The sequence below is a fragment of the Jaculus jaculus genome, chromosome 7 (assembly GCF_020740685.1).
Source record: "Jaculus jaculus isolate mJacJac1 chromosome 7, mJacJac1.mat.Y.cur, whole genome shotgun sequence".
Classification (NCBI taxonomy): Eukaryota; Metazoa; Chordata; class Mammalia; order Rodentia; family Dipodidae; genus Jaculus; species Jaculus jaculus.
In genome coordinates, this window is record NC_059108.1 from 87106115 (window position 1) to 87130664 (window position 24550).

General features: G+C 41.6%; 1 protein-coding gene and 1 pseudogene across 4 annotated transcripts in view; one reads left to right on the top strand and one right to left on the bottom strand.

Annotated features, from left to right (window-relative positions):
• Brms1l (BRMS1 like transcriptional repressor) overlaps window positions 1–22479 on the top strand; it is a 59099-nt gene extending 36620 nt beyond the window's left edge. The window contains exons 5-11 of one of the 4 annotated variants that reach the window (XM_045155383.1): window positions 1069–1165; window positions 2252–2335; window positions 6470–6534; window positions 9498–9537; window positions 12731–12878; window positions 13023–13085; window positions 20940–22479. In XM_045155383.1, coding sequence (XP_045011318.1) covers window positions 1069–1165; window positions 2252–2335; window positions 6470–6534; window positions 9498–9537; window positions 12731–12878; window positions 13023–13085; window positions 20940–21057 — 615 coding nt within the window. In that variant the 3' untranslated portion in view covers window positions 21058–22479. The remainder of the gene's footprint in view (window positions 1–1068; window positions 1166–2251; window positions 2336–6469; window positions 6535–9497; window positions 9538–12730; window positions 12879–13022; window positions 13086–20939) is intronic. The other 3 variants (XM_045155384.1, XM_045155385.1, XM_004649122.2) reach the window with 3 other exon arrangements.
• LOC123462134 lies at window positions 17457–19534 on the bottom strand (annotated as a pseudogene).
• Window positions 22480–24550: the final 2071 nt, after the last annotated feature.

Here is a 24550-nt window from a genome sequence, read left to right on the forward strand (position 1 = left end):
ATTGGTGTATTTAATATGACATGGAAACAATAAAAACCTAATAAATTATTCGTATGTGAAAATTTGATCCTTTTTATAAAGGTGAAGTGAATGTAACAAGTTTTCTGTTAGGTGACAGGTGGGCCTGCCTATATATGCAAAAGAGGCCAAAAGAACTTGCTCTGGGTTTTTTGTAAATGTTTATCACATGTAATTTGGTTGTTGTTTTTTTTTTTTTCATTTTTAAAATTTATTTACTGAAAGAGAGAGAGAAAGAGGAGCAGATAGAGAATGGGTGTGCCAGGGCCTCTAGCCAATGCAAATGAACTCCAGATGCATATGCCACCTTGTGCCTCTGGCTTTATATTGGTCCTGGAATTGAACCCAGGTCCGTAGGCATTGTAGGCAAGCGTCTTACCCACTGACTCATTATCTCCAGGCCAATAATTTAGTTATTCTTAAGCAGGATGTAATTTTATGTAGTTTGTATTTATGTGCTAATGCTTCCTAGTTTAATATATATTTGACATTTCTTTAAGAAATTTAAATTGAGGGGCTGAGAGTGCATCTCCATGGTAGAGTCTTGCAATGTACCAGCCTGGCTTCAGTTTTCAGTAGGGGGATGTTGTAGTTACTTTCTTATTGCTGGCACACAGCACCCGACCAAAAGCAACTTTTCAGAGGAAAGGTTTATTTTGGCTTACAGACTCGAGGGGAAAGCTCTGTGATGGCAGGAGAAAATGTGGCATGAACAGAGGCTGGACATCACCTTCTGGCCAACATCAGGTAGACGACAGCAGCAAGAGAGTGAGCCAAACACTTAACAAGGGGAAGCTGGCTGTAACACCCATAAATCTGCCCCAGCAACACCCCTGCTCCAGTAAAGGCAGTTGTCAAATTGCCACCAGCTGGGGACCTAGCATTCAGAACACGTAAGTTTATGGGGCCACCTAATTCGAATCACTACAGGGGAAGCAAAATAAAAAAGCAACACACCCACTATATATCAAAGTATTTTAAATTATTTGGTTCTAATAAAGATAAACTGGTGTTTTATTCTTTCTATTTAAGTATAATGTTTCTCTCTAGAGTGAAAAGCTTTTGCTGTATGATACAGTCCAGAGTGAACTTGAGGAGAAGATAAGAAGGCTCGAGGAGGACAGGCACAGCATTGACATTACCTCAGGTCCGGGCTGGGATGTCGTGTCTCACAGTGTCCCAACTGGAGGGACAGGGGGAGACTTAGAAAACATGTCATCAGCTTATGATTACTTCACTTTGAACTCTTATCTTAGGAAGATGTAGAAAGTGGAACACATGAAAAGGTGACGGGAAGGTACCATGGGAATAGTACTGGCAGACAGCCATAGTATGTGTGTTCTTCCCTCTGAGTGTGGAAAGACTGTTGGTGGGGAGAAGGAATACAAATCTCTTGTCTTTGGCGTTAGGCAAATAGATGTTATAAGGTAGTAGAATTTTGCTTTGGTCTGATAATTAGAATGGGCCTGTGTCAAATTGGCTGTTGCAGGGGTATTATACCAAAGTCTTCTATATCGAGTAGAAACTTTATTAGATAGTCATACCACAGTTCTTGAGTGTGTATTTTTAAAAACTTGTTTAAAATGTATTTGTGTGTGTGTATGGGTGCACCAGGACCTCTTGCCACTGCAAAGAAACAGAAGCCAGTGTCACTTTTCACACTAGACTGATGTGGGTGGCTTGGGAATTGAATCTAGGCCAGTAGGCCTTGCAGCAAGTGCCTTTAGCTGCTGAGTAATCTTCCCAGTCCCTCTGTTATTTTTATGTATTGTAAATTTATTCTCTGCTATGGCACAGGCTTAGTGAAGGCAGATATGCTAGGGGCCAGTGCCATTTTCCCCTGCCCACTAGTTGGGTGACCATCATGACAATTAACTAAATTTTTCTAAATCAGTCTCCTTGCTGTAGAAGAGATATAATAAGAATACCTACCTCAGAAGTTTTGAGGATTAGGTGAGAAGCTGCATTTATTATATAGTTTATAAAATGCCTATAAACATATGTTCATTAGTAATTAGTCACTAATGCCAACTTGATTTTTGTTTTAAAAAGCAATAGAAATGCATAAAAAGCTGGTCATGAAATCATATGAAGTTGCCTGTCTGTTTGTGTATAGTTCCCATTGAAACTGTGCTGTTGTTGTATGTAAGTAAATAGCAATCGTGAAATCATGCAGCACCCATACTGTGTGTTCCCACCAGAAATCAGCTAACACTTCTCACTTACTTTCCAGAGCTGTGGAATGATGAGCTCCAGTCAAGAAAAAAAAGGAAGGATCCTTTCAGTCCTGACAAAAAGAAGCCAGTTGTTGTTTCAGATATCCTTTTCTATATTTCCTGGTTTTTCTCTTAGATGCACATTTTGCATTGTGCAGACCTTTTTATAACATAAACTAATACACATTGGCCTTATTTAAGTGATCCTATAATAAGCAAAAGATGGTTTATAAAATGATTGAAGCTAACAGATATAATTTAGATCAGGAAGGGTCAAGGTGGGTATGGAGAGATGGCTCAGCATTAAGGTGATTGCTTGCAAAGCTTGACAACCTAGATTTGATTCCTTGTGCCAACATAAAACCAGATGCACAGTGCTGCATGCATCTGGAATCTTTTGCAGTAGTCGGAAGCCCTGGTACACCGATTTTATTTCTGTCTTTATCTCTGTCCCTCTCTGCTTACAAATAAATAAACACATATAGAAAATGGATGAGGGGCGGGCTGGAGAGATGGCTTAATGGTGAAGGCTCCTGTGAAACCTAAGGATCCAGGTTGATTCCCCAGAACCCACATGAGCTAGATGCATATGGTTGCACATGCATCTAGAGTTTGTTTGCAGAGGTGAGAGGTCCTGATGTGCCCATTTAAAAAAAAAGGAAAAATAAGTGTAAAGGAGAAGAAATTTAGTTATCATGCCAGGTTTTTCTTTTTCTTTTCTCAAGGTCAGGTCTCACTCTAGCACATACTGACCTGGAACTCACTCTTTTTTTCCAGGCTGACCTCAGACTCCTACCTCTGAGGCCTCCCAAGTGCTGAGATTAAAGGTGTGCACCACCACACCTAGCCTTATCATCTCAGTTTTGAAAATTAATATAGCTCATTTATTTATTTATTTTAACTATTGTATTTATTAGAGAGAGAAAGATAGAAAGAAAGAATGACAGTGGGTGCGCCAGGGCCCTCCAGCCACTGCAAATGAACTCTAGATGATTGCACTACTTTGTGCATCTGGCTTTACGTGGGTATTAGAGAATCAAATCTGGGTCCTTACGCTTCACGGGCAAGCCCCTTAACTGCTAAGCTCTTTCTTTCTTTGTTTTTTTTAGTGGTAGGGTCTCACTGTAGCCCAAGCTGACCTGGAATTTACTATGTAGTCTCAGTTTGGTCTTGAACTCACAGAGATCCTCCTACCTCAGCTTCCCAAGTGCTGGGATTAAAGGTATGTGCTACCACGCCCAGCTGAAAATTCATAGTTTATCATCATAAGGGCTTTGATGTGAAAAAATATTCATTACATAGCATAATTAGTATTTGTGTACATGTTTTCTAGTGTTTTTTTTCCCCTGGAATATTGCATTTAAAAAATATTTATTTACAAGCAGGGAGAGACAGATGCATGCAGAGAAAGAGAGGATGGGTGTGTCAGGGCCTCCAGCTACTATAAATGAACTCCAGATGCCTGCAGCACTTTGTGCATCTGGCTTTATGTGGGTACTGGGGAGTTGAATTCAGATCATTAGGTTTTTCAGGCAAGCACCTTAACCACTGAGCCATCTCTCCAGGTCATTTATTTATTTATTTTTGGTTTTTCGAGGTAGGGTCTCACTCTGGTCCAGGCTGACCTGGAATTAACTATGTACTCTCAGGGTGGCCTTGAACTCATGGTGATCCTCCTACCTCTGCCTCCCGAGTGTTGGGATTAAAGGCATGCACCACCACTCCCAGCTACATATTTACTTATTTTTGAGAGAGAGGGCCAGAATGAGCATGCCAGGGGCCTTTCAGCTACTGTGAATGAACTCCAGCCACATGCGCCCCTTTGTGGGCATGTATGGCATTGCACTTTTACATCACTTGGCGTTTGGCTACACTTGGGATCTGGAGGATTCCAACAGGAATTCTTTTTTATTTTTTTTTTAATTTTTTATTTATTTATTTGAGAGCAACAGACACAGAGAGAAAGACAGATAGAGGGAGAGAGAGAGAATGGGCATGCCAGGGCTTCCAGCCACTGCAAACGAACTCCAGATGCGTGCGCCCCCTTGTGCATCTGGCTAACGTGGGACCTGGGGAACCGAGCTTCGAACCGGGGTCCTTAGGCTTCACAGGCAAGCGCTTAACCGCTAAGCCATCTCTCCAGCCCCCAACAGGAATTCTTATGCTTCGCAGGCAATTGCCTTAACTGCTAAGCCATCTCTCCAGCCCAGCATATTACGGATTTTGATCATAGGTACCCCACATTGCTCTGAAATTATGTAACACTTGTCTTGCTTGCTCGCAGCAGAAATAAGCTAACACCTTTCTTAACACTTTTCCCCCCTCAGTTTCACTACTCATTTAATTTTTTTTTAAATTGTTTGAAAGCAGGGAGGGAAGGAGGGAGAGAGATCGACAGAGAGAGCGAGCGAGCGAGAGTGCGTGTGTGCACAACTATAAATGGGTACGCCAGGGTCTTTTGCCACTGCAAGTGAATTCCAGATGGATGCAATACTTTATGTATCTGGTTTTATGTGGGTACTGGGGATTCAAACCTGAATTGTCAGGCTTGCATGCAAGTGCCTTAACCACTAAGCCATCCCTCCAGCCCTGAACTCCTTGACTTTTGCTATTGGTGATGCCATGGAAGAGACCGACTGCCCCTTCCTGGCAACTTTTAGCTGTCATTAACTCATTAGGGAATTAACAGAATGCTGTTGACTGGCCCCACTGTGTGCAGTCTTGTGCAAGTAACCACATCTGGTATGAGTTCATGAGTTTAATGGCCTTGTCATGTCCAGATAAAAGTTCCACAGCACTCCTCCCCATCCTTCAGTTCTTAGATTGTTTGTTTCACCTTCTACTATGTTCCCTGTGCCTTAGAGAGGATGATGTGTATGTTTCATTTAGAGTAGAGCATTCATTAGTCATCAGCATTTGACCAATTATTATAAACTCTGCATTGACCGTTCCCACCAAAATGAGCCTTTCTGAGCAGGGCTGAAAGTAGAACTTGTCTGTGGATATAAAGATAAATATTTAAGTGGCAAATTGACAATGCATCCATTTAGCAAAACAGCAACAGCAATAGTAGGATCTTCCTTAGGGCCTACATTTTCCCTGGCCATGGACTTTTTTATTTTTTCTTTTTATTTTTTTGGCTTTTCAAGATAGGGTTTCACTCTATCTCAGGCTGACCTGGAATTCACTATGTAGTCTCAGGGAGGGCCTTGAACTCAAGGTGATCCTCCTGCTTCCTGAGTGCCAGGATTAAAGGTGTGCGCCACCACGCCTGGCTACATTTTTATTTGTTTGCACGTGTGTGTGTTTATTTAGGTGGGCCAGAGTCTCTTGCTGCCTAAAACAGAAGAGCAGATGATGGTTCCACCACTTTTTGTATCTGGCTTTATGTGGGTGGCTGGGGAATTAAACCTGGTCTAGCAGGTTTTGTAGACAAGTACCTTTAACTTCTGAGATATCTCCCCAGACCCCTAGCCATAGATTTTTGACCTAGTTTTTAGTACCAGGCATGTACTGTGGAGTGGGCCTCAAATTCAGTTATAGGTTACCTCCATAACCTTCATCCCACTATTGTACAGGTGAACACATCTTGCCTGGAGGGTCAGTACTGTACAGTGGAAGATTCTGTGCTGGATGGTATTGTTGATGACTTTACCAGCAACCTTCTGGCATTGTGTAGGCTACCCAGCAGGAAGGAAGCTTTTGCATCAGCTCCTGCTTGATAGCTCTTATGTCCTGAGCTCCTCAGGTGTGGTATCTTTCAACAATAAGGCTTTACTGTTCACTTCTGGTGGGCATCCAAGAACCATGGCAGTACTTGTATTATTTTGGGTCTTGTCTTTGAGACAGTCTTTTTTTTAAAAAATGTATTTATTTGAGATACCTGGAGTGGGGGGTGGGGGTGAGGCGTGGTATTTGGCAGGCAGAGAGAGAGAGAGTGAGTTTGGGTATGCCAGAGCCTCTTGCCAATGTAGTCAAACTCTAGATGCATGCTCCATCTGTGTATCTGGCTTTATCTGGGTACTTGGGAATCAAACCTGGATATCAGGATTTGGAAGCAAGTGCCTTTAACTGATGAGCCATTTCTCTAATCTCTTCAGACAGTCTCATTTTGTACTTCAGGCTGGTCTTGAACCCATGATTTTTCCTCAAGACTACTTGAGAGCCAGAATTAACAAGTATATGTCACCAATGTGTGTGATTTCTCACAGTCAAGTTGACCTTGACTTCTCAACGTCCATATATAGTTTATATGCTGCAAGATCTCGATATTCTTGAGGATTGGACAACAATTAGAAAGGTATGGTTAAAGAATAATGGATGAGAATCTTATTTTTATTGTCTACTACTTAAGATTTTATTTGCTAAAATTTCAAAATATAATTATGGTAAATATACTTTTCTTTACTCGGGGGTGCAAGAATATCTTAAGAATTAGAGACAGGTCAGTCAGAAGTTTATATTTTTCTATAATGTAATTAATGATGAATACAAGATGTTGCAGTCAGGTTTGTATTGCTGGCAGAAATCCCCTGACCAAGACCAGCTTTTGGGACAAAAGAGGTTATTTTTGCTTACAGGCTCAAGGAAAAGCTCCATGGTGGCAGGGGAAAATGATGGCATGAGTAGCGGGTGGACATCACTCCCTGGCCAACATAAGGTGGACAACAGGAACTGCAGAGTGTGCCAAACACTGGCAAGGGGACACTGGCAAGAACATCCATAAGACTGCCCTCAACAATATACCGCCTCCAGGAGGCTTTAATTTCCAATTGCCATCAGCTGATGAGCCTAGAATTCAGAATACCTAAGTTTATGGGGGACATTTGAATCAAACCACCACACAAGAGTACAGAAAAGCTGGGCATGGTGGTAGACACCTTTAATCCCAACATCCAGGAGGCATAGGGAGGAGAATCACCATGAATTCAAGGCTAGCCTGAGACTACATAGTGAAATCCAGGTCAGCTTGGGCAAGAGCGAGACCCTACCTTCAAAAACCAAAAAGAAAAAAGATAAAAAGTACAGAGCAGTTGTTCAGTTTGCACCAGTAGTATCAGCATTCTTTACTGCTTTGCCTGGTTTTGGTATAAAGAGGCGCTCAAAACCACTTGTTCAATGAAAACAAATGAGCATTTGAACCTTGCTGTGTGTCTTATATTCTGTTGTTAATGAATTGATAAGCTTCCTCCCACCCCCTACTTGTTTAAAAATGAACTCAGAAAAGGAAAAAGCAAACTTTCTTTATTGATTTGCATGTGTGTATGGGCATGCTAAGGTGTCTTGCCTCTTCAGACAAAATGCCCATCTGGCTTTATGTGAATGTCTGGAGCATTTAACCCAAGATGGCTGGCTTGATCATCTCCACAGTCATCTTTCTTTTTTACTTTTTAGGTACTGGGGAATGAATTTATGGTCTTGCACATGTTAGGCAGCAAGTGCTTTGTCACTGAACTATATCTCTAGCCCAATTTTTTGTATTATCATCATCATTAATTTTGTTTTTTACTAGGCAGGTTCTCACTCTATCCCAGGTGAACCTGAAACTCATGCTATAGCCCCAGGCTGGTCTCAAACTCAACAACAGTCTTCCTACCTTAGCCTCCTGACTGCTGGAATTAAAGGTGTGTGATCCCATTCCCAGGTACTCAGTTAGTCAGTCAGTCTTTCATCCACTCTTCCCTTCCTATTTTCTTTGTATTTTTGCATTTAAGATATTTTATTTAAAAAATACTTTATTTATTTAGTTTATGAGTGAGAGAGGCAGGCAGGTAGAAAATGGGCACACTAGGGCCTCCAGCCACTGCAAGTGAATCCCAGACACATGTGCTCTTTGTGCATCCGGCTTTACATGGGTACTGGGGAATTGAGCCTGGGTCCTTGGGCTTTGCAGGCAAGTGCCGTAACTGCTAAGCCATCCCTCCAGCCCCCAATTTTTATTTTTTTTAATAATTTATTTGCAGGGGGAAGAAAGAGAACATAAATGGGCATACTAGGGCTTTCTACCACTGTACACAAGCTCCAGATACATGTGCCACTTAGTGTGTTCTGGCTTTACATGGGTACTGGCAAATTGAACTCCAGGCCATCAGGCTTTGTATACAGACAGCTGAGCCCCCATCTCCTCCTGTGTTTATTTTTTATTTTTTGGTTTTTAAGGTAGGGTCTCCCTTTAGCCCAGGCTGACCTGGAATTCACTATGTAGTCTCAGGGTGGCCTCAAACTCATGGTGATCCTCCTACCTCTGCTGCCTGAGTGCTGGGATTAAAAGTGTGTGCCACCATGCCCAGCTTCATCCTGCATTTTTAATTTTGATACAGGTTGTTACAGGTTGTACAGCTCAGGCTGAGGTTGAAATTATGATCCTCCTATCTTAGCCTTCTGAGAAGCAGTTTTCCCTTTTTTGTTTTTGAGGCAAGCCCAACAGACTGACTTTGTTGTTGTTGTTTTTGTTTTCCACAGTAGAGTCTCATTCCAGCTCAGGCTGACCTGGAATTCACTATGGAGTCTCAGGGTGGCCTTCAGCTCACAGCGATCCTCCTACCTCTGCCTTCCAAGTGCTGGGATTAAAGGCATGCGCCACCACACCTGGCTTTTTTTAAAAAATAATATGTGTGTGTGACAGAGAGAGAGAGAATAGGCATCAGGGCCTCCAACCACCGTAATTGATCTCCAGACACATGTGCCACCTTGCGCGTTTGGCTTACATGGGATCTGAAGAGTTGAACATGGGTCCTTAGGTTTCATGGGCAAGCACCTTAACCACTAAGCCATTTCTCCAGCCCCAGTTTTTCCTTTTTATAAATTTTTTAGTTTAGAGAAATTATTTCAGATATTGCCAGTGGGAGAAATTATTACTCTTTATGTATATTCTTTTTTATTTGTTTTGAGGTGGGGTCTCACTGTAGCCCAGGCTGACCTGGCACTCTGTAGTCACAGGCTGGCCTTGATCCTCCTCCCTGTGCCTCCTGAGTGCTGGGATTAAAGGTGTATACCCTGTGCCCGGCTTTTTATGTGCACACTCTATGGCTTTAGGCATTGTCAGTTTATTAGAGGGCTAGGTGTACAGTCCAGTGTAGAATGCTTACTTAGCATGTACAAGGCCCTGCGTTTAATCTCCAGCACTAGAAAATAAAGTATCAGAGCAGTGAATGCCCTATCTTATTTGGTTGTTAAGCCAATTAGAAGTGTTGTCCATATTTAATAGATAACAAAATATATTTTCTACCTGAACTCAAATCTTTCCCCTCCCTTTTTTTAAAGGCAATGGCTACCCTGGGTCCACACCGAGTGAAAACAGAACGTAAGTCCTGATTTGTGAAATATTCTGTGTGGAGCTTTGTTGAATCAAGGTGGCTAAATCATCTGTCAATTAAAAGCATTTCTATTAGTGGTTGCATTTAGTCAGTGACCTCTCACTGAAATATGAGAAATTCTTCTGAGCTTCCTGCTTCACATAAAAGGTTCAGAGTGTTTGGATGCCATATGTTTCTTCTTTCCTAGTTAAGTCACAATCTCCTACTCATAATATTGGATCTGTAATTCAAAAGTGTTTATTCAGGGACTGGGGAGGTGGCTCTGTGGTCACAGGTGCTTGCTTACAAAGCCTGCTGGCGGGGATTCAGTTCCCAAACCAGATGCAAAAAGTGGCAGGTATTTGCCATGACAAAAGGCCCTGGCACACTCATACACACACACGCGCACGCGCGCACACACACACACGCAGATTAATAAATACAAATTTAAGAAAAGTGTTCAGTTTTTTTTCTTTCTTGACCCAGTAATTCTTTAGGGGAGGTATTGAAGATTTGTAGCTTGGTTTCAAGGGAGTCTGAATCCTCTGGAGGTGTCTGTTAAATTTCTTATGTATGTGTTATTTTCTGAGCAGAGATTAGAATGCTGATAGTGGAGTCTCAATAAATTTATCCACCACTAAGATTAATATGTTTTTTTAAAATTATTTATTTGAGAGAGAGAGAGAGAATATGGTCATGCCAGGGCCTTCAGCCACTGTAAATGAACTACAGACACATACACCACCTTGTGTGTCTGGCTTACATGGGTCCTGGGGAATTGAACCTGGGTCCTTTGGCTTTGTAGACAAACCCTTAACTGCTGAGCCACCTCTCCAACCCACATGTTTTGTTTTCAGTAAGTAGCTCAGGACATTCTTGAACTCATGATGTACCGGTCATTGTCTCCAGAGTGCTAGGAGTATATGTCTTAGTAAAACACATCAAATTATTCTTTCTTGAGCCAGATGTGGTGGCTCACACCTATAGTCCTAGCTATTCTAGGGGCTGAGACTTGCTATAAGTTTTAGGAGAGCCTCAGCTATGTGAGACCCTGTCTCAAAAATCAAATGTCTGTCTGTTTCTATTTCTTTCCTTTTTTTAAAGTTTTTTTTTTTTATCGACAGCTTCCATAATTATAGAATAAACCATTATAATTCCCTCTCCTCCCCCCTTTCCCCTTCACAAGTCCACTGTCCATCATATCCCCCCCCCCCGCCATTAGTCTGTCCCTTACTTTGATGTCTTTTCCTCCTACTATGAGAGACCTGTGTAAGTACTACCAGGCATTGCGAGGTCATGGATATCCAGGGCATTTTGTGTCTGGAAGATTGCATTAGTAGTCCTACCCTTCCTTTGGCTCTTACATTCTTTCCACCACCTCTTCTGCAATGGACCTGAGCCTTGGAAGATGTGATAGAGATGTTTTAGTGCTGAGCACTCCTCTATCACTTCTTCTCAGTACTATGGTGCCTTTTGAGTCATCCTAGAGATCTCTGTCATATAAAAAGAAAAGCTCCTCTAACCAAAAGTGCGAGTAGCATTAATATATGGATATGAACATTAAGAAAAATGGTTACAGGGCAGTTTCGTGAACATAATACATGGATTTAGCCAGACACCAGCAGGCATTACACCCCTAGGGCTTGTGAACTGCCATCATCTGTTACATTTTGGGATGGCTTCCAATCTCACTTATTCTGAGTGGCCACCTTGGTCCCTCTCTGTTGCACTGTAGACCCAGTTAGGCTGCTTGGGTCACTCGATCTGGTGTTTTGATTGGTTGTACTGAATGCTGTGTGGCTGGGGGGTGGCTTCCTGGTGTTTGGGCACTGGCAGTTGGGACAAGGGAGGCTGTGCAGGGTGCCTGGAGTTGTACTGGAGTTGCTTAGCTGGTCAGCTCTGCTGTCTTCTCCTTCAGGTTTGTTTGTTTGTTTAAATTTTTATTTATTTGAGAGCAACAGAGAGAGAAAGAGGCAGAGTGAGAGAGAGGGAGAGCGCGTGCGCATACGCCAGAGTCTCCAGCCACTGCAAGTGAACTCAAGATGTGTGTGTTCCCTTGTGTATCTGGCTTACATGGGTCCTGGGAAATCAAGCCTTGAACCAGGGTCCTTAGGCTTCACAAGCAAGCACTTAACTGCTAAGCCATTTCTCCAGCCCTGTTTCTTTTTTAAAAAATATTTTATTTTTATTTATTAGAGAGAGAGGGAAAGAGGCAGGTAGAGAGAAAGAGAATGGGTGTGTCAGGGTATCTAGCTGCTGCAAATGAACTCCAAATGCATAGGTCACCTTGTGCATCTGGCTTACGTGGATCCTGGGGAATTGAACATGGGTCCTTTGGCTTTGCAGGCACATGCCTTAATTGCTAAGCCATCTCTCCAACCCTCCTTCAGGTTTCTTGACTTTGCCAGGAGGCTGGTATAAGTAGAAAATCCCTTTACCTAGTTCCTGCTCCTGAGGCTCAGGCTGGGTGGGTGCTCAGATCTGGCGCCATGGCAGGAGCTGGTTCTGGCTGCCTTCCTGCTTGCTAGAAGCTCTGGGTCTCTTCTGCTTCTCTGCTGAGGTTGATAATTCCTTATGCACCTTCACTTTTTGGTGGAAGACTGTATTTTGCTGGTTTTCTGCTCGTGCCCCACCCCTACCCCCATGCAGCTTTGGCATGGTTTCTAAGCTGCCATCTTACTTGGAAGTCTTCTTGGCTGTTTTGGAAAGACTAAAGTGTGACTGCCAAAGTTGTGGTGAATACTCATGTCTTTGTTTCTGCTTTTTTCATGTTAGATATGATTTCCTAATCTTTTTAAGTGCAGTATTGTGTTTTTAAACAGAATATTTTACATATTGAATAAGAGTTCCAATTTTCTCTCTTTTTAAAAAAAAAACAACATTTTATTTATTTATTTGAGAGAGACAGAGGCAGATAGAGAGAATGGGCATGCCAGGCCCTCTAGCCATTGCAAATAAACTCTAGACGCATGCATCACCTTGTGCAGCTGGCTTTATGTGGGTACTGGGGTATCAAACCTAGGTCCTTTGGTTTTGCTGGCAAGTCCCATAACCACTAAGCCATCACTGCAGCCCAAATTTTCTTGCTTTTTATTAGATTTTAGATTTGCTATCCAAGAATATTTGTGGTATTTTTCATACCTGTGCATGTGTTATCTACATTCTGACTCTTGTTCTGACAATATTTTATTAATGTAACAGTCTCTGAACTGATCCCTTTAGCACCCGTGAAGCTAGAAAAGCATCTGCACAGTGCTAGATCTGAGGAGGGAAGATTGTATTACGATGGTGAATGGTACATACGTGGACAGACGATCTGCATCGATAGAAAAGATGAATGTCCTACCAGGTAACAAGGTTCTTACCGTTTCAGTGTTGTTCAGAATTATTTACCTGGTCACTGTCATTAGTTGCTTGTGGATCCGTTTTTCATGTGACATATGTATATATAATTTGATTACATGTTACATAATTGTTAATATTTATTCACTAGACTTCATATTAAGTTTATGAGCAGAAAGAGCACAAGTGGAAATGTTTGGAGCTATTTATCCATGTAAGTGATCCTATTTATCAATTCTTACAGTGTATTAATTATGATCCTAATACTAGGATCTTTAAACCAGACTATTACGAATATTTTGGTGGATAAATTAATTCTTCATTATTTTTGGTGTATTTAAAAAATATTTATTGGACTGGAGAGATGGCTTAGTGGTTAAGACACTTTCCTGTAAAGCCTAAGGACCCAGGTTCTATCCGCCAGTACCCACATAAGTCAGATGCACAAGGCGGCACATGCATCTAGAGTTTGTTTGCAGTGGCTAGAAGCCCTGGTGTACTCCTTTTCTCTGTCTCTGTCTTTTTCTATGACTCTTTCTCAAGTAAATAAACAGAAATAAAATATTTAAAGAATATTAATTTGCAAGCTGGGCATGGTGGCACACACCTTTAATCCCAGCACTTGGGAGGCAGAGGTAGGAGGATTGCTGTGAATTTGAGGCCACCCTGAGACTTTGTGGTGAATGCCAGGTCAGCCTGGGCTAAAGCGAGACCCTACCTTGAAAAACAAAACAAAACAAAAACAAACAAAAAAAAAAATTGAAAGTAGAGGGAGAGAGAGAGACACAGAGAATGGGCAGGCATGCTAGGGCCTATGGGCACTGGGGAATCAAACCCGGTGGTTAGACTTTGCTGGCAAGTGCCTTAAGCATGGAGCCGTTTTTCCCGCTCCTATCACAGTATTTTGAATTAAAAAATAATAATTAGGTCTGGAGCGGTGGCATAGCAGTTAAGGCATTTGCCTGCGAAGCCAAAGGACCCAGGTTTGATTCCCCAGGACCCACATAAGCCAGATGCACAAGGGGCACATGCATCTGGAGTTTGTTTGCAGTGGCTACAGGCCTTGATGTGCCCAATCGCTCTGTCTATCTCTCTGCTTGCAAATAAAGAAATAAAAATAAATTATTAAAAAATAATTAAAGCAGGAAAAAAGTGAAACCTTAATAGTAAAATATGACTTGAAATTGAGAATTACTTTTAAGTAATTTTAAAATTACTCTTAATATGTCTGGGTGTGGTGATACATGCCTTTAATCTCAGCACTCAGGAGGCTGAGGTAGGAGGGTCACTATTAGTGTGAGGCCAGCCTAAGACTACATAGTGTATTCCAAGTCAGCCTGGGATAGAGCATGACCTTACCTCGAAAAAAAAAAAAAAAATGGTCAAAAAAAATTCTTAATCTAGACCTTAAAATGTGATTTATATACTCTCTAAGTTTTATGTCACCCTGGCCTTTAGAAATCATTGCTTTCATTACTCCAGTAGTGTAGGATTAAATTCTCAGAGTCACAGTCTCATACAGTAAGAAAATACCTTTTTCTTCTTCTTCTTTTTTTTTTTTTTTTTTTTCCGAGGTAGGGTCTTACTCTAGCTCAGGCTGACCTGGAATTCACTATGGAGTCTCAGGGTGGCCTCGAACTCATTGCTATCCTCCTACCTCTGCCTCCCCAGTGCTGGGATTAAAGGCATGTGCCACCATGCCCAGCCTGAAAACTACCTTTTTTTAAGCTCAGTTTAAATACTTATTTTGCATGTGTAGTTTAATTGGATTACAATTTCATGTTTAAAATTATTTTTGTATTTCAATAACAGTACATAGTAGCTTTAAAAAATATTATTTATTTGATAGAGATAAAAAGGCAGAGTGAGAGAGAGAGAATGAGTGTGCCAGGGCCTCCAGACATTGCAGACGAACTCCAGATGCATGCACCCCCTTGTGCATCTGGCTTAAATGGGTCCTGGAGAATCGAACTGGGATCCTTTGGCTTTGCAGGCAAAGATCTTAACCGCTAAGCCATCTCTCCAGCACCCCCCCCCCCTTGTTTGGATATAGGATCTCACTGTAGCCCAGGTTGACCTGGAACTCACTGTGTAGTACCAGGCTGGTCTTGGATTCACAGCAATCCTTCTACTTCTGCCTTGTGAATACTGAGATTAAAGGTTTGCCTGGCCATAGTAACTTAAAAAAATATGTTTGTTTGTTTATTTGCAAGACGAAGAGAGAGAAAGAGGGGGAGAGAGAGAGAGAATGAATGGGTACATCAGGGCCTCTTGGCTGTTGTAAACGAACTCTAGATGTATGTGCCACTTTGTGTATCTGACTTTACGTGGGTACTAGGGAATTGAACCTAGACTGTCAGGCTTTGCAAGCAAGCATCTCTTCAGCCCCATGGTAACTTTTCTTATAGAGAATCATTGAGCTAATTAATAGATTGCGTATGATACCGTAGGGTTCTCTTGTTTTATTGTTTTTGAGACATTTTACTACAGCTTAACGCTGAAGTGGTTGGAAAAGAAAAGACTGTATGAAAGAGGATAAAACATAAATCTGTTCCTCCCCCCCCCCCCGAGGTAGGGTCTCACTGTAGCCTAGGGCTGACCTGGAACTCACTCTAGTCCCCGGCTGGCTTTGAATTCAAGATCCTCCTACCTTTGCCTCCCAAGTGCTGGGATTAAAGCTATGCACCACCATACCTGACTTGTTTTATTTATTTTTTAATTTGTAAGCATGGGTGGGGTGGGGTGGATAGGTGCACTAGGGCCTTTGCCACTACAAACAAACTCCAGATGCATGTGCCACTTTGCATCTGGTTTTATGTGGGAACTGGGGAATCAAACCCTGGCTGTCAGACTTTGCAAGCAAGTGCCTTTAATTCCTGAGCCTTCTCTCCATAACCCTCCTTTTTGTTGTTGTTTTGTTTTTGAGGTAAGGTCTTACACTAGCCCAGGCTGACCTGGAACTCACTCTGTAGTTCCAGGCTAGCCTCTAACATGGCTATCCCCCTACCTCTGTCTCCTTAGTGCTGGGTTTAAGAGAGTGCACCACTATGTCCCTCATGAATATGCATTTAAATAGATTTAAATTTTTTCTATGTAAAGATTAGTAGTGCAAAAAAATTTAAGGTACCATCAATGATCTGAGGTTGTGAATTAAGGATCAGTCCTATAGTTAAGGATTTTCTACAGTTGAGGCTGCTTAGTGGGTAAAATACTGGGTTTTGGGTCTACACTGTCTTTTTTTTTTTTAAATTTTTATTTATTTATTTATTTGAGAGCGACAGACACAGAGAGAAAGACAGATAGAGGGAGAGAGAGAGAATGGGCGCGCCAGGGCTTCCAGCCTTTGCAAACGAACTCCAGACGCGTGCGCCCCCTTGTGCATCTGGCTAACGTGGGACCTGGGGAACAGAACCTCGAACCAGGGTCCTTAGGCTTCACAGGCAAGCGCTTAACTGCTAAGCCATCTCTCCAGCCCTGATTGGGGATAAATTTATAGGAATGATGTGCATTTGGTAAAACCATATGCAGCAACGGGGACATGTGCCACTGGGCGTTTTAGCAATGTACAAGCATCAGAGAATACCTTTACACCACATAGACAGTGTAGGTCTGTCATACAGTGTCCCAGTCAAGTGGTGAGGTAAATGTGGAAATGTGTGATGCTTTACAGTATACTTAAGAAAATAATTAGAAGGGATATATCCTAAATTTATAGCAAAATCTATTGTTTAATAGAGAGCTGAAACTCTAGCTCAGTGATACTTGCCGCCGTGAGCATGGCCCTGAGTTCTATCCCCAAAACCACTAATAATAATAATAATATAATAATAATAATAATAATAATAATAATAATGAAGTATAGTTTAGTCCATCGGCAAGTAACATGATCAAGTTTTCTTGTATATAGTTACAAGTGTTTGACTTTCATGTGACTGGCACCACATTAGGTTTCTGTGCACTGGCATCTCCATAGGCACGAAGAATACATTGTGCTGCAGTATTTTGACAAATGAACTTAATCAGTCATTTTTTTTAAAAGTCTCAGTTTCATTGTCATTTTTTTTAAAGTAGGGTATTTGTGTAACTATTTTTTAAAATTTATTTATTTGAGAGCGACACAGAGAGAAAAGGGGGGAAAGAGAGAATGGGTGCACCAGGGCCTCCAGCCACTGCAGACGAACTCCAGATGTATGTACCACCTTGTGCATCTGGCTTATGTGGGTCCTGAGGAAGCGAGCCTCAAATCAGGGTCCTTAGGCTTCACAGGCAAGTGCTTAACCACTAAGCCATCTCTCCAGCCCCTATTATCATCATTTTTAAAAATAAGTTTATTCACAAAAAGTGAGATTGCAAAGGTTCTGGGTGTTTTATGTGGGTAAGGACCTGGCAATCTCAGTACATGGGACAGGGAGACAAGGGAACCTTCAGGTGGTTACTCCTTAATAAAAAATAATGGGAGCTACAACCACTCATACTGTTCCTCCATTAAAAAGACGCAAAACTAGACATCTCTGAGGTAAATAGGGAGCTTGCAGTCTTAAGGGTGTTGAAAGGATTTCACAGGTGTTGGGGCTTCAAGGAGACTTCACAGGCAGTGGGGTGGTTACTGCATCAGTTGGTAAAACAGCACGTGACCCTCATTAGATACCATCTGATTTTCACTGGCAGAGGAAACATGAGAGTCATTGTAGACATGCCTGAGTGGTTGCAAAGGGCAAGTGCGCCTTCCAGTTTTGTCACTGGCAAAGTCCTGTAGGCTCAATAGCTGCAGTGGGAAGTCTGTACCTACTGAGTTTTTTTCCTTCTCTCCTTCCTTCTTTCCTTTCCTCCCTCCCTTCCTCCCTTCTTCCTTCCTTTTAAAATATTTTTATTTATTTTTTTGTAAGCAGAGAAAGAGTAAGAGAGAGTGGGTGTGCCAGCCTCCAGCTCTTGCAAACAAACTCCAGATGCATTGTCACTTTGGGCATCTGGCTTTGCATGGGTGCTGGGGAATTGAACTCAGGTCATTAGGCTTTGCAGACAAGTGCCTTAACTGCTGAGCCAACTCTCTGGCCCTGCTTTTTTTTTTTTTTTTTCCCTTTTCCTTTTTGAGGTAGGGTTTCATTCTAGCCCAGGCTGACCTGGACTTCACTATGTAGTAATTCACTATGTAGTCTCAGGGTGGCCTCAAACTCACCACAATCCTCCTACCTTTGTCTTCCAAGTGCTAGAATTAAAAGTCCACCATTCCCAGCTGTCTTTTTAAAAATATTTTTATTTATTTATTTGTAAGCAGAGAGAGGGAAGAGAGACAGAATGGGCTGGACTTTTCTTGATCGAGCCTCAGGAGGTGGAAAATGGATTCAGATGGAACACGATGATTTGGGGAATCTTTGTGCTGTCAACTTTTTTGGTACTTTGTGTCTTTTTTTTTCTTTATTTTTCGAGTTCAGGTCTGGCTGTAGCCCAGCCTGACATGGAATTCACCATGTAGTCTCAGAGTGGCCTGGAACTCACAGCCACCCTTCTACCCCTGCCTCTCAAGTGCTGAGACTAAAGGCGTGTACCCCTGCCCAGCTTACTTTGTGTTTTCTTCCATCTGTTACCCACTAGAGTGTTTTCCGATTCTAGCTCTGCTTCCTTTGTGAAAAGGCTGAAACAATCCCGCAGAGCCATTTTGCTCCCAGCAAATCCTTTCTTGGGGATGGTCAGGGACAGGTCACAAAAAACCCCAAAGGTGGCAGAGTGATACCCACAGGCCTGACACCAGAGGCAAGTTTCCAACTGGCCCACAAACAGGTCCACAGTCTTACTGTTCTCTTGTCCAGGTCTCCACGTTACGTTGGCTTGGTCATCATCACTTAGCCCAGATTCTTTAGGCAGAGCTGCTCCTCCACAAGGTTCAGAGGGCGCTGGACCGTTGGTCAGGATTGGTGGTGCCCAGGCCCTGTCTGTTGATTTCAGGGTGCAACTGTTCCATGAGGAGCTTCAGGAATTCTTGGACACCCTATTGGCTGTATGCAGAGCAGGAGGAAACATATTTCTGGAAGACAGCTCAAAATGGAGTAGAATTCACAGCTTCACAGGAGGCAGGGTAGCATAGGGCACCAATTACATCTATACAGGCTTCGGAGAGCTCTTAGGTCTGGCCTCTTCCAGGTGCCTTTTGCCGGAAGTCCCTCTGCAGGTAGAAAGAATGGAAGAGGCTGAGTGTTGCTCAAACACTGTAGCACAGCATTCACGAACCATGTTTCCCAGGTTTTGGAGGCTGATCTGACCAAAGCCCTGAGGCAATGTGTGATGAGCCAATTTGGGACAATGTGCCGAAGGGGGCTCTAGGACGAGGTCCTGAGGTGTATCCCTGTCCAAGCTCCAGTCTCTGAAGCCTTTTTATCAGGACCTGGTTGAGGAGGCAGAGGTCATTAACATAGGGTTTGTCCCAGGAACTGGGTTTCGGTGCTCCTTGCTGCGGGCTGAGGGGGAAATGATAACTTTGATCTTACTCTGGGCTGTACATTGACAGGTGACAGTGCTCAGAGGTCTGGGCCATTGTGGACACCACAGGGCTACCCCCTTGTGCCCCAGAAGAGCCTCCCCCAGAGGAGAGCTGCAGCCTTAGCAGCTGTAGCCATCTTTGCTGGTGCCTAGTCCCAGTATTATGGAGCTGCCAGTTGTGTATGTCATTATGTATCTCGTGGCTGCAGCTCTGATAGTAAAGTTCAACTCCATTAACAAAAGAAAGGGGGCTGGAGAGATGGCCTAGCAGTTAAGGCGCTTGCCTGCAAAGCCTAAGGACCTAGGTTTGATTCTCCAGTACCTACATAAGCCAGATGTACAAGGTGGCACATAGAGGCCCTGGTGTGTCCATCCACACTCTCTCTATCCCTCTTCTCTCTCTCTCAAATAAGTAAACAAATAAAAAAAAAAATCGGGCTGGGTGTGGTGGCACATGCCTTTAATCCCAGAATTTGGGGGACAGGTAGGAGGATTGTTGTGAGTTCAAGGCCACCCTGACACTACAGAGTGAATTAATGCCAGAACTTGAGACCCCTACCTCAGCAAACAAAACAAAACAAGAAAAGAAAATGAAAAGATGGGCTAAAGAGATGATTCAGTGGCTAAGGCGCTTGCCTGCAAATCCTAATGACCCAGATTTGATTCCCCAGTACCCACATAAGGCCAGATGCACAAGGTGGTCCATGTGTCTGGAGTTTGTTTGCAGTGGCTGAGGGTCCTGCTGTGCCCATTCTCTTTCTCTGCTTGCAAATAAATTTTAAGAAATATATTAAAAAGAACAGAAAAGAAAGGATGTTATATGTTACAGTGTCAGTGAATGTGTGTGTGTGTGTGTATGTGTGTGTTTGTTTAACTGTATGCCCTGTTGACAGTATAGTATTCTGGTAAAAGTCAGTTGTATACCTGAATTTAGTGTTCAGTGTTTAGGGTTTCAAAGCTAGTAATCTCAGGGCTGGAGAAATGGCTCAGTGGTTAAGGTGTTTGTCTGCAAATCCTGACGACCTGGATTTGATTACCCAATACCCACATAAAGCCATATGCACAAAGTAGCACATACGTCTGGAGTTCATTTGCAATGGCCAGAGTCCCTGGCACACACATTCTCTCTCTTTCTGTTCTTTCTGTCTGTCTCTCTGCTTGCAAGTAAATAAATTAAAATTATTTTTTAAAAAAGCTAGTAATAGCTGGGCATGGTGGCACACGCCTTTAATCCCAGCACTTGGGAGGTAGAGGTAGTGTATTGCTGTGAGGCCACCCTGAGACTACAGAGTGAATTCCAGGTCAGCCTGGGCTAAAGTGAGACCCTTCCTCAAAAAACCAACAACAACAAACAGCTAGTAATTCAAAATGAGATGAGCAAAACTGGGCATATGTGTGCCTGTAATCCCCAGAACTTGGGAGGCTGAGGCAGAAGAAATTCAAGCCCAAGGTCAGTTTGGGCAATATAGCATGACCTTGTCTCAAAAAAAAAAAAAAAAAAAAAAAGGAAAAAGAAAAGCCCAATAATAATAAAATAATAAAATAATCTGAGAAGGCATATTATAATTCATTCTCTTTTTTCTTCCCCTTTTAGTGCTGTAATTACAACAATTAACCATGATGAAGTTTGGTTTAAGAGGCCCGATGGAAGCAAATCTAAGCTTTACATTTCACAGCTACAGAAAGGAAAATATTCAATTAAACATTCGTAATCATGATTTAAGTGTTATATAAATCTACCTTATTAGTGTTACCAAGTGTAATGTGCCATGGGAGTAGAAAACATGTTCAGTAACTTAATCTCATCAAATCATGAGAGAATGTGTATGTGTAGGCAGTACTGTAAGTAGACCTCATATGTTACTAAAGGTAATAGTAATAAAAATTTAATCATGATTATTACATTTATTTGCCTCTTAGGTCCAGTGGCCAACAGGTATATTTGGTAGGTATTTTTTAACCTTTTTTTTAAATTGTGTGTTTCATCTTTAGTGAACTATGGTTTTGTTTCTCTGCAAGTTTTAAAATGTTTATATTTGTCATTCATCATGTTTGTAAATAAGACTGATAAAATGTTTCCTATCCATGATTTATACTAGTATGTTAGTTTAAATCAGAATTCAGATTTACACATATATGTATGTCTGATATGGCATCACCAGCATATTAAAACTGGTAGCCTAACCTTACAATCTTGTTCTACCCAAAATGAAACTATTGGGTTTTAAAGGTAAAAGGAGCACTTTTGTAGACTAGTTTTCCTTCTCTTCCTTGATTGGTTAGAGATGACCTATTTTTACAAATTATACTTGATGTTAATTAGTAAAATTAGTGTCAAGTGTGAACATATTTCTACCTGTATATTTTGTGACCCTTTAGAGGGCAAGTGTTAATGCCTGGTATTCACGATGCAGTGGTGAACAGTAACTGACAGTATTGTGGTGCTTGCTGTATATGTCTGATCTTTTGAAAAAAAAAATTAGGAAGCATTTTCCTGAGGCAAAACTAGGTTCTTAGTCAAATTTTATACCTAGGGCAATATAGACATGGATAATTTCCTTGAACCTGTTCCCCAAAAAAGTCTTTTTTGATTTTATACTGTAAGGCCATTAGGTGCAATTTAGAAAATGTTGGCCTCCCTTCCCTTAACCACATTCAAAATAAATTTCCAAAGCCTCAGGAACAGTGCAAAGAATTGAAGCCCTCAATATGGCAGTACTGTTGACTGTAGTATATACTTAGGGTACAACCAAGTCAAGTATTCCTGGTGGTCTTGTGCACTTTAATTTCTGCTAACAGAGATACTTAAAAGAATAAAGAAGAAATTTACTCATGACCACTTAGTGCAGGAGTAGCTGCATGATTCCGTTTGTTTCTTACTGTTTTACCTCCATAAACGTCACCTTGTGCAGATCACTACTTCACATTTGCCAAATTTACAACATTAGAATTCTGAAATTCAGTATCGGCAAAGTTGTGCTTTGTTCTGTTTCTAAACAACTTTAGCAATTGTACATAATGTCACAATCCAATAGTATTTGACTGTACTTATATATACAATGTTTGATAAGCATTTTTATTGAGATTTGTATTTTTAAATTTAGTATGTAATAAAAAGATGTGTTTGAGGGTCATTTGTAGTGTCTTATTATTTACACATATTTGGATACTTTATTTATAAAATGACCACTTCTTGGAAAGATTTGAATCAATTCATATTAATAGGTAAGGAGTACTGACAGATTTGGAGTATTGTGTTTCTGCTTCTCCAAACCACAGTTCAACCTCTATTAGAAGGTATAATTAGGGCTGGAGAGATGGCTTAGCGGTTAAGGCATTTGCCTGCAAAGCCAAAGGATCCCGGTTCTCCTCTCCAGGACCCATGTAAGCCAGATGCACAAGGGGGGGTGCATGCATCTGGAGTTTGTTTGCAGTGGCTGGAGGCCCTGATGTGCCCATTCTCTCTCACTCTCTTTGCCCCCCTCCAAAAAAAAAATAAATGATTTTTTGTAAAAGAAGATACACTTAAAGCTGGGAGTGGTGGTATACATCTTTAATCCCAGCAATCAGGAGGAAGATTGCTGAAACTACATAGTGAATTCCAGGTCATCCTGGGCTAGAGTGAGACCCTACCTCAAAAACCAAAAACCAAAACCAAAAACAACAACAACAAAAAAAGAAGGTATATTTAGATGTTCAAACCAGCTAATGTATTCTTAACTAAAAGTATTACATGCATTATGTTACTTTTTTTTTCTTTATTTTTTTTTAATATTTTTTTATTTATTTATTTGAGAGCGACAGACACAGAGAGAAAGACAGATAGAGGGAGAGAGAGAGAATGGGCGCGCCAGGGCTTCCAGCCTCTGCAAACGAACTCCAGACGCGTGCGCCCCCTTGTGCATCTGGCTAACGTGGGACCTGGGGAACCGAGCCTCGAACCGGGGTCCTTAGGCTTCACAGGCAAGCGCTTAACCGCTAAGCCATCTCTCCAGCCCATTATGTTACGTTTTTAACAATTGTATTGTATAAGTTTTGAAATTATCACCAGAAAACCTTTCATCTTAAACAATGACTTTATTACATTTATTGTGGAAATTTTAATAATTGTATCATCTTTACCATCCAGGTAAGCATACACTCATCAGTGATTTATAGTGCTACAAAATATTTTGCTAAGGTTCCCTGTAGTCTTCTGGTCATAGATTTAGTTGTGAAGAGTTGTCAGGAACTTGGAAGTGATGCTTATGATCACTTGTTTAGCTTCTGTCTGTCATCTGGGTCTTTTTTGTCACGGCTCCTAGTTTTTAGTGTTGAGCCCATCTTGTCCTGCCATTTCACACTTAAAACAACAAGGATTAACAGAAAGGACCAGCCATCACTTTACTCGCTGATAATAGCAGACATTGGTGGCATACGTGTCATTTGTCTTTTTTCTCTTAGTTCATATTGGTGGACTATTTATTTCATTTCGGTCTTCATGTAAAAGTCGGTTATTTTGGGCATGGAGATGAACACCTGTAATCCAGTACTCAGGTGGTAAAAATAGAACGATTACTAAGTAGCTGAGGCTAGCCTTGAGTTTCTCAAGGCTACTTAGTAATGCCAGTACCCTAAAATAAAATGAAAGTTGTTTTGATGTACTGTGGTTAATCAGGACCCCACTTATAGAAGTGTGGATATTACATCTTATTGGTAGTTGTTTAAAAAGAGAAACAGGGAAATTGACCATTATTTTTAAGATTTTGTTTGTGTATCCAGTAAGTATAGTGTCATAAAACTGAATGAAAATAAATTTTTCTTATAAAGAAAATGGATACAGAATGAACACACTAGTTAGGATTTATACAGTCTCTTGCCAAATTGGAATGTAAGACATTTTATTTTCCAAAGGTGAAGAGATCTAAAGCAGAAAACAACACGAAAGCTCAGACTAGAGCTAGAGAAAATTCATGTTCCTTGTTTATGGGTGGGCCACAGAGGTTATGGCTGGTGTGTCATGGGGGGTGGGGGAGGGTAGTGTAGTTCCTCCATTGGTCTTTGTGGAATAGTTTGCCCTTCCATAGCTCCTTGGAAGCACTTTCTAGACCACATATCTTGCCACCATGGCCCCTGACTTATGGACATCCAGTGATAAAAATACTTGTGATTTGAGTTCCTGATACATGCCAGGACCCATGTTTAATGTAGTGAAAGTCATCATTT